Source organism: Peromyscus eremicus, chromosome 4 (genome assembly GCF_949786415.1).
Source record: "Peromyscus eremicus chromosome 4, PerEre_H2_v1, whole genome shotgun sequence".
NCBI lineage: Eukaryota > Metazoa > Chordata > Mammalia > Rodentia > Cricetidae > Peromyscus > Peromyscus eremicus.
Window position 1 is genome coordinate 65,215,691 of NC_081419.1, and position 10,768 is coordinate 65,226,458.

Consider the following 10,768-nt stretch of genomic DNA (forward strand, 5'->3'; position numbering starts at 1 on the left):
GACATGAAGGGACTCAGCTTTCAATGTTTTCAAATGATGCTGGAGGAACTGAATAAGATTCTGATTTTGCTCCACTCTCTGCATGTCAAGGTTCTGAGGTCTCACAATGTCACTCAGAAACCCATTTCCTCTTGGAATAGTTTTGTGTGTGTTTTTCCTCTAATTTCAGGTACACATTTATTTCATTTGATCAATCTCTTTTTTCATTAAATAAAACATAGTGATAATAACAAGCATCATCATTGTTAAATTCCTTCAAACATTTCCTTAGATATATAAGAATATGAACTTGAACTTGTTTTAATTTTCATGAAACAATAAGAAGTTGCCAATTCACAATGAACAAGTGATCTCAGAAAGAGATTTCTTACCCTTGGTATTGATGCACTTTCTACCAAATGATGTAATGTCCTTATGAGCAAATCATGGATGCTTTTGTGAATAAATACTGACTACTTTATTGTCTACACTAACTGTTCTAAGTGTGACTGCTTTTGTCTCCTGGGGCATGGAAATGGTTGGGTTTGTGCACACATGTGTTTACACATGATTTGTGGATGGTGTTTGTGCTGGTGCTCATGAATGTAGAGAACAAGAAAGGCATCGTATATGTCCAACCACTGCCCTCTAACGTATTTCCTGTCGAAGTCTGTACTGAGCCTTGAACTTGCTGTTCTTTGGATTAAGTTACTATCCACAGAGCCCATTGGATTCCCTTATCTGCACTTCAACACTGTTGGATTAAAGATGAGCTACCATGCCTGACTTCTTGTCTGGGTGGTAGGACTGAGCTCAGGTCTTCTTGGCAAATGCTCATGTTGACAGATTCTTCTTCTCTCCAGAACTGTAAAAGTGTTCTTTAATATTTATCAGAAACTACTATCAATCTCTTCCACATTTTGCTGATAGAATTCTTCATTTCTTTATTCCTGAATGTGTAAACCATAGGATTGAGCAATGGTGTCAGGACATTGGCAAATATAAGTGTGTTTTTCTCAAAGGAGAATGGGGATGAAGGTCGTGCATATATTAATATGCACGGGACAAAGAACAAAACAACAACTGTAATGTGAGATCCACAGGTGGAGAGAGCTTTACGTCGCCCTTCAGAACTGTGGCCTCTCAGAGAAAACAAGATGACACCATAGGAGACAAGCAATAAGGAGAAGATAATAATGCAGATAGAACCACTATTGGCAAATACCAAAATGACAAATATATGGGTGTCAGTGCAGGCAAGCTTCAGTAGTGGGAACAAGTCACACATGTAATGATCAATGACATTGGGTCCACAAAAGGGCAGCTGCAAAGTGAAGATAATTTGTATGATAGAATGTAAGAATCCCCCAGTCCATGCTACCCCTACCAAAAGAACACAGAGCCTCCTGCTCATGATAGAAGAGTAGTGAAGGGGCTTGCAAATGGCCACATAGCGGTCGTACGCCATAACTGACAGGACAATCACCTCTACTGCAGTGAAGAAGTGTATGGCAAACAGTTGTGTCATGCAGCCTTCAAAGGAGATGGTCTTCCTGTCATGGAAGAAGCCTATGATCATCTTGGGTGTTACAACAGTGGAAGTGCAGGCATCCAGTAGTGATAGAAATACCAAGAAGAAGTACATGGGGGAGCCCAGCAGTGCAGGGCTGCAGATGATGGCCGCCACAATTATCATATTGCCACCAAGAGTTGCAAGGTAGACTAGCAAAAATACAGCAACCAGTATTTTCTCAACTTTTGGGTTCTGAGAAAGCCCCAGGAGTATGAACTCACTGACAAAGCTCTGGTTTTGCATGATTCTCAAGAAGATGGAAGCAAAATGTATTTGTATAAATCTGCAATCATGAGGGGAAAAAAAGGCTTTATATAATTTTTTGTTACCATCAACAAATTAGTTTATCCTTATGCAAAATTATAATAATTGACTATATTACCACCAAGAATACAGTATTAGAAATGTCTTGATTAATATAGTTGTATAGCATGTAGAAGTGAAATTGAGGAAAATTATGGAATATTTTTAAATAGTCACATTTTGGATATTGAGTGCAAACAATTACATTTGCTAAAGGACAGAAATAGTTTATCTTTAAAAGATCAGCTTTTATCAACCTCTGGGGTGTTTTGAAGTAAAATATTAACTTGTCTTTTGAAACTAAACCTAGAGATGAACAAAAACGGAATTATTCTGTCTTCTTTTCTTATTCATTTTACACACCAACCACAGATCGCTGTCTCATCCCTCTTCCCGCTCTGCTCCCACCACAGTACCCCCACCCCACTGCTCATCTCCTCCCCCAAATGGGTAAGGCCTCCCCTGGGGAGTGAGCAAAGCCTGGCACATTCAATTGAGGCAGGACCAAGCCCCTTCCCATATCAAGGCTAAGCAAGGGGTCCCACCATAGGTAATGACATGCCTATCATTAGCATGGAATGGGGCAGGGCTGAGAAGCCTGCAGTGAGTAACAGTCCAATACAAGAAGAGACAAGTGTCCTGTAGGGGATGTGTGAAAATCACAGCTACATTTGGAATTTGTTTACAAGTACAACATGCGCTAAAACTGCAAATGGATTAACATTTCTTGAAGGAAAGGTTTAGCTCTGTGCATGGTATGTGTGTTTTAAGCATTGAAAGTTCACTTTTAAATTATCAGTTTAAAGCTTGAGCAAAACTTTCCGAAAATTATGTTGTTATCATGATGACCAAATGAAATAATTCCTAAAAAAAAAAGCTACTTCTCAGCTCTCAAGATTCTAGTCAACAGTACATTTCAGGGGTTACTGCTGATATTTTATTTGTTAAAAAAAAAAAAAATATTAACCAAAGGTGCTTATCCTGGGACTTTGAGAGACTGGTTCTAACAATGAGTTCCCCAAAGTATAAAAAGCATAAAGAGTGGGAAGTTTTTATACTAAGAACTTCAGTGTGGGGCTATTTTTCTCATGTCCTATTTCTCAGTATCAAGCATCTTACATTGTTACTGTATGAATGAAACATCTTGACAGGGTAACAAAGGGAATTGATTCAGGGACCATGAACCAATGAGCTATGAATAATAATTGGTGGAAATAAGTAACTGAGAACTGAAACTCCTCACTGAACAAAGTTTATAATCTTGAGACATAATTCTTTGCTACTTATTTATACAATGTTAAAAAGAAAAACAATTCTATAAAATATATTATTCAAGATTTACATGAATTGTTAAATCTATGAAAAAATATCTGTAAACAGCTAACCTGCTCATCCACAAGAATTCTGAGAGAGTTCAACTGAAAAATGTCAAAATGTTAGTCATGGTAAGGTAACCTTTCAAGTCTAGGGATAACTCATTCACTTGCAAATGAAACCAGCCCAAAGGCACTCCTGATTCAGATAGCATTCCTTTACAAAGAAAACCAAATTGAGATAGAAGTTCCAAGAGAAACAAAGTCCAATGTTAATTGTAAAATTAAGTAAGTCTTAGCTTCATCTTTTACACTCTATTTTAGATGCTCATTGGTGCCAAAGGGGTACTGTCATATCTCCATTATAACAATTTCCAAAGTTTGTGTTAATATATACAGAATGGGGAGTACAGGGTAATGGTGGTTTATGATGACAAGAGTGATGATTTTATATCATTTAAAATATGATTGACCCAAACACAAGGTGTAGTCTAAATTGAATTCTGTAACATCAAAAGAGCAAAAATTGAAATTTAAGCTAAATATAAGTAAACATTGTTATTTCAATAAGGCAAATATATCCATGTTTTCTTCATAATCTTGATACATGGATGCACAACAAAGCAGCTTGGCAGTAACAAGTGAATCTATATGACTGATTTCCAGAAGTGTTGTATTCTCTATTATTTGTGTTAATCTAAAATTATAATAAGCACAAGGTGCTGAGAATAAGAGTAAAATGATCTTACATGATGTGTATTTGTTAATTCCCTTCTCAACACAGATATTGAAAATAGCTTTACATAGAACAGGAACTATAAATATATCAAACTACCAGACTTCAAGGTTTGGGTCCATGAAGGACAAACTAATAGTTCTTCATTTTCATGGAGGCTTGGTCAATTCTGATGTAGTCCAGTTGGACTCACACTCACCGTTTAGTCTAGGAAAACTCTAAAGTTCCAATCTTCTCTCCTCCACCTCCAATCTTGTACCACTACCCCCAGCCAAATCTATAATTGTTATCAGGATATTCTGTAGAGTATAAAAATGGATGCTGTAAATATTGATGTCAGTATTGTCTTAAATAGCACCTACACACATGCTGATATAAAAATGAACTTAGTGAAAATAAAAATGTTTTAAAATCACATTTGAAAAATTATATAAGTTAGATGATATTAGTTTATTCAAATAATGCTTTTTAAAAAACATACTAGAAAATAACCCCAAACCATAAGCATGTTTAAATTTTTATACTAATAAACCCATCTTCAGATTTTATTCTAAAAATAAAATGAAATTTTACATTAGAATATGATGCAGTTCAAAGTATTAAACAAAGACCTAAGATATGCATAAAACTGTGCTATGTAAATAAGACCATTACAAGTTACAATCATGGATTACAATCACATGATACTGAAAGTTAAGCACTAACAACAGAAGGACTTCTACTATGGTACAGTTTTCTAATGTGTTAAGTGATAAAAAAGGGTAGGAAAAATATAACCCCATTATTGATATTGTATTTACAATATTATAAAAGAGAATACACACACACACACACACACACACACACACACACACACACACAATGATAGTATTAGCCTGATATAGTAACAGAAGCCTTTAATCTCAGCACTAGGAAGGCAGATCACTAAGTTCAAGGCCAGCCTGATCTACACAGTAAGTTTCAGGGCATCCAGAGCTACATAATGAGACTCTGCCTCAAAAAATATCCCCAACAAAAGATAGGATTTATTTGCAATAAATGTGTTGTAACTACTTTCAAAATATTTCAGGTTAAACATCAAAATAAAAGCCCACCAGACCACATTTGGTTTAAAGTTCTAAGAAAGGTTGTGAGGCTGCAGATCATTCACAGAATAGCAAACTCAGGTGCTAATGGCGTATCATCTCACTTTAACATCTTTACACTATTACAGTCTTTCCATAAATGACCATAATGCTGAGCCAACCCTATCCAACCTCATGTACTCTCAGATTTTAAAGCCATATTTTCACATGAGGACCAACTTCTCTGTTCTCTGTTTCTTCTGGAATGTTTGATGGTCTTACCCCTAACAGCTATGTAGCTAAACATTCATCTGATCACAGTGGAAAATATGGTCACTGTAGCATCTCCTGGAGGGGTGATCTTGGGAAGTGTGTTTCCATGTGCTCAACTGTTCTTATTGCCCACTTTTTCCCTTCCATTAATCTTAGCAGCAAAGATAATTGTAACACCACTCTATCTGCAGATAAAATAATTTCTTTCTGAATGTAAACTGTGTATGACATTCAAAAGCATCAGGGATTAACAAAGATGTTGTCATTCTAAGTAGTTGTTTTTAAATTCACTTCAAATAAGTATGTAAATATTATCACAATGAGAATAACAAATTAAAATCATATTTGAAACTATCAAAATTGCATAAATCCATCATATTTTGTTGAAGATCATTTACTTCTAATGAAATATTTTTATGTGTATCTATGCAGTTCCTTTCCCACTCTCTAGGAAATACATTCTCTTTAGATTACTAAATCTTTTTCTTTCCATGTGTGTGTTTTTCCCACTGAGTCCCCTTGATGTGTCAAATGTACTCATCTTACTACTTTTGTAATGTATGGGAAAGGACTTTTCTGTTTCCTCTTGTATACTTCCTGATGGATTCTCAGGACACTTCTGTTTCCTCTCGTATACTTCCTGATGGAGTCTCAGATATTTTCTTGTCATGTCTTGAGGATTCAGCTCATTTTAAGAGAGTGATAAGCCAGGACTGCTAAAACTGAAGCAGTTCAAAACTTCAACTTAGTTTTTCCTGAACAGTTCAGAGGTAGAAACCTAATGCTTGGAAGAATGTAGATGGATGTAAGTCAAAACAATTCACTGTGTGAATTAAGTCACTCTGAAAGTAAAGTTCAATATCTGACTTATGAGTCTCACCGTGTGTCAGTTGTTTTGAAAATCTGGGGAAGGCGGTCTCCTCTTTTCTAGAGAGCACTCCATTCAATGTGTCCAAAATGCTATGACTACAGCCAATTCTTTATTCTACATTTAAAAGAGAAAAGTTCCTGGCAGTGAAGGAAGAAGACATTAAAATATTAAATGTTAAAATATTTCTCTTATGCTCTCTTCAATGTGGTTTAAGAATAAAGGAAAAATAAAGGAGCCAAAAATCTTCTGTAACTGCAAGTGGAATTTATTGTATGTTTACTGAGATGCCATCTGCCTGTGAGATTTATTCTCAGCTCCCCGAAGATTTGGACAATTTATGGCCTCAGGAGTTTCCAAGACATGAGTTTACGTACTTTTGCAATTGCTTGATTGTTTATAATACTTTCCCCAAAGTTAATTCTCAAAATGTGTATTAGAAACAAACCACTTCCTTCTGGCTACTTACCTGAAGAGAACAATACCTCTTTTTAAGTAAACACTATTGTTAAAAGCTCTTCAGTGAAGGGTTGGTACTCATTAGTGTCTCCCCTGTTCATGAAGCAGGGTTGAAAGGCTAAATCTTATGCCACTGTTGTGGAATTATCCATAGGTGCCACATGTTCATGGTTAAAATGGTTTTCTCAAATGCAGAAGACAGCCTTTCAAAACATTCCTCCCCATACCCTACCCAGCTCTTATAGTCTTTCTGCTCTCTTTTTCAAGTTATTTCTTAGATCTAGGAGGGAGTAATACAGCTGTTCCATTAGGGTTGTGTGTTTAACAGTGACTTAAATTCAGAACAGAGATGTGAGCCTATGCATTAAGTCCCTACCCATTGTAAAAATAAGCTATTCTATCAATATCTTAAAAGCACGCTAGACAGTAGAAACATACACAAATTTTTAGAAAAACAACAATAGGGTTTATTTTTGCAGGGCTTGTAAACTTAATTGGCCTATGACCAATTTTACAGTACCAGCCATGTTAATCTCTTGGTGGAAATGCCTCAAATCCATTCAGAAACTTCTCAGAAAACCTCAAAACATGCATTCACCATTGTGCCAGTGAGTATGCCTTGCTTTGTGGGTCAGTATTCCAGTATCCTGTGACCACAGCTGGTGAAGACCATTAATTTTTTTCTCCCCAAACAAACTGCATAACCTGTTCTGTAAAAACTAGCCACCAAGGAAGAGTGTTCTTAAGTTCTTAACTGTGAGTGAGTTCATATGGAATTATAAAGAATTTACCAACTTCCTTTATATAATCTCACAGAGTAAACATTCCTATTTTGAAGGAAAAGAATGGAGATCTAATAAGTGATGCTAAAACAAAAGCAAGAACAAAACTCAACAGGTCAAATTCCCAATCCTTCAGCTCTGGGGCTTATAATCATTTGAGATATAAAGGAATAAGAAAGCTCTACTGCCCAGCTCAACTGCCTATCACACAAGCAACCTTTCCTGACTTGCTTCCACCCCTGTATGGAAACTGTTTCTGTCTATGTCCCATGATCTGGCATCATCATCACCCAGGTGTCTCTATTCCAGCTTGGGTTTCACCTTTGTAGGTTTACTTGATGGCCTTTCAGAAGCTACTTGCAGGATCCAGAGCCTTCCATACATGTACAGCCTTCGTTGGGTACATTTATAAAACAATGGAATAAGACTCTGTGACTCCCTCATTCTCAAAGTCCACAGTTTTTATGTCTACAAGGCCAATACCACATCTGCAATGCTCCATAACTTGCCTGTGAGCTCAATGTTAAAGTTCCCACTCTCATACCACAGCAATATGGGCTTCCATATACTGATAGTATAGTGGTATAATGGAATCATTTTCCTTGGCAGTTGTTTTTCAGGAGCATTGAACTTCTGGAGCTCTATTCTTACATTAGGCTTTCTACTTTCAAATATGTTTGCTCTTCTGTAAGTAGGAAACATTGATGGATTAGGCTTTCCCAAATGGCATGTTTCCTATAATTCTAGTGCATGGCAGGAGGTAGCTTGTCTTTATCAGTTAGAGCCTCTCTTCAGGCACATGATGGCTGTGAAAATTATTAAGCTTGAATTGTTTCTTTATGGACAAACATCACATTTAAAATATATCGTTCCATTTTTCTCCCATTTTTCCCTGTAGACTTGAATAAGTGCTAGAGCCTAAAATTCCTCTGCCAAATAAATTAGCTCGTTGTTTATAACTCAACTTCACTGAAGTGCTCACTACATAAGCAGAAGAAAGCCAGATTCTTGACCAAAAAATACAAATGTGGCTGGGTGGTGGTGGTGCACGCTTTTAATCCCAACACTGAAGAGGCAGAGCCAGGTGGATCTCTGTGAGTTTGAGGCCAGCCTGGTCTATAGAGCAAGATCCAGGACAGGCAACAAAACTACACAGAGAAACCCTGTCTCAAATTGCGCCCCCCCAAATTATGCAAATAGCCCCTATTCCAATCCCTGATAGAGTCTTTGAATCACTCTGAGACCTAATGAGTTGGCCATCTACTGTCTAAATTTCTCAATATGTTGTGGTGGTAGTTTGAGAAAAAAAGAGCCCCCATAGGCCTATAGGGAGTGGTACTATTAGGAGGTATGGCTTTGTTGGATAATGTTTGTCATGGGGGTGGGCTTTGGGCTTGCAAGCCTATAGGGACCATGGAGTCCAGTGTTGTAATTTTAGTAAAAATATCCCCCATAGACCCATAGGGCAAAACACTATTAGGAGGTCTGTCATTATTGGAGTAGGTATGTCCTTGTTGAAGGAAGTATGTCTCTGGGCATGAGCTTTGAGGTTTCAGAATCTCAAGCCAGGCCTAGTGGCTCACTCTCTTAATGGTGCCTGCTGATCCAGATGTAGAACTCCCGGCTACACCTCCAACACCATGTTTGCCTTCATGCTGCCGTGTTTCCTACAATGATGATAATGGACTAAACCTCTGAACTCTAAGCCAGCCTCAACTAAATGTTTTTCTTTATAAGAGTTGCTGTGGTCATGATGTCTCTTCACACCAGTAGAAACCCTAACTAAGACACTTGTCATCCAAACTCTCAACAGAATGGCCTAAGATGTCCCATGTCCTACATACTAGAGAATTTCTAGTCCAATGGAACAAATTCTTATTCATTGCAGCTACAAAATACTTTAATGCCTAAAAAATATGTATTCCTTCTAATCAGAGCAACAACCCCAGTTCTTCCACTAATTTTCAGAGATAATTTTTTTCTTCATGAAATAAAATTCTTATCAACAGAAACCTTAATAGGCACAGTTTTAATTTTTCACACAAGTTGAGGATATAATCCATTGTGGAGAAAAAAATACAAAAGCAAGAAATTGAGGTAAATGTTCACCTAGCATTTACAGCAAAAAGCAGAGTCATTAATATCTGTGCCTAACTAGCTTTAACCCGTTTATTCAGCCAATGACCAACCCTTTCTTCCTATTTTCCCCTACATAATGTTTCTATTAATTATTTGGAAATTTCATACAATACAACCCAATCACATTCACTTCCTTTTCCTCCCAGCTCCATCCTCCCACACTTGCACCCCCACAAATAAAAGCATCAAAAACAATTTGTGTTGTCCATATACTCATTTGAAGCCTGGTCAAACTTCCAGTGGCCAGCTACTTAAAGAGAACTGAGTCCTTCCCCAACAAACCCCACCAGAAGCCATCAGCTCTGAAGATCTATACTTCAGCATCTTTATCACAATTTTTAATAACTTTTCAATAGTTATTCTGGACTGTTTCTTTTCTTTTGCGGGTAAGAAGAGAGGTGGGCAATGAAGCCTTCAATGTCTCTTATTCTCAGTTAGGAGTCTGCGGTAACTGATACCAATGCAAAAGATGCCTCTCTTCCCATAACAGCTTGTTGAGGCAGGCAGAACTGCTGCACGTTTCAGATAACTTAGGGTATGTGCTATATTGCTCCTGCAATGACTAGGCATCCTACAAAAATAGCCAAAAGCCGGGACTTGGGTCCAGCAATGGCTAGCAGATTCCAGAGCCTATCAGAAAGCACCAACTTAGCAACAAGCACTGAGGCAGACCTTTCCTCTGGATGGGGTGGAGGGTATATAAGGCTTACCCTTTCCTAAAAATAAATGAAAATAAATGAGAGCTTGATTGCAACCTCCTGGAGTCTGTATCATTGCCTCTGCATCTCCTCACCCCCTGGCCCTGGGTATTAATGCCAGTGAGACCCCAGCTGCAGCACCAGCAACACTTTGACCCCCAACATGGATGGACCCCTACCTGGGCCTTGCCTTTTGGGTCCTTTTTAACTTCCTCTTTTGGGTCACCTTTCTTCTTTATTGCTGACCGTCTTGCTGTCCTGATCCCTCACTCCTTGGCATGCTGATTTGCCCCCATTGGATGTTCTCAGTGTGTTGACCCATCTCCACGTTTTCTATTTTCCTCCCCGCAACCGTTGAGTATTGGGGTCCTTTTCCTCTACATATCTTTTCATTCTTTTTCCCGTTTGTTTTGTCTTCAGGACATACTCTGTTTACTTTTTCATTCCACCCTGCGTTTCCACATAAGGGTTGGCCACCCGGGGAACAGGATCAAGAATTGATACTCCAACTGGTCTTTTCTTTCTGGAGACACAGTGTGGACATATGGCCATGGCCTAAAGAACTGCCAGAAGTCCCCCAC

General features: G+C 37.9%; 1 protein-coding gene across 1 annotated transcript; it reads right to left on the reverse strand.

Moving 5' to 3' along the window:
- Positions 1-859: 859 nt before the first annotated feature.
- LOC131908321 (olfactory receptor 4C15-like) lies at positions 860-1,807 on the reverse strand. Its single transcript, XM_059259374.1, has one exon. The coding sequence runs from the start codon at positions 1,793-1,795 to the stop codon at positions 860-862; it is 936 nt and encodes a 311-aa protein (XP_059115357.1). The 5' UTR covers positions 1,796-1,807.
- Positions 1,808-10,768: the final 8,961 nt, after the last annotated feature.

What these genes read in the sequence shown, in the direction of transcription:
- LOC131908321 (XM_059259374.1), bottom strand. Translation starts at nt 1,795, where the DNA reads ATGCAAAACCAGAGCTTTGTCAGTGAGTTCATACTCCTGGGGCTTTCT.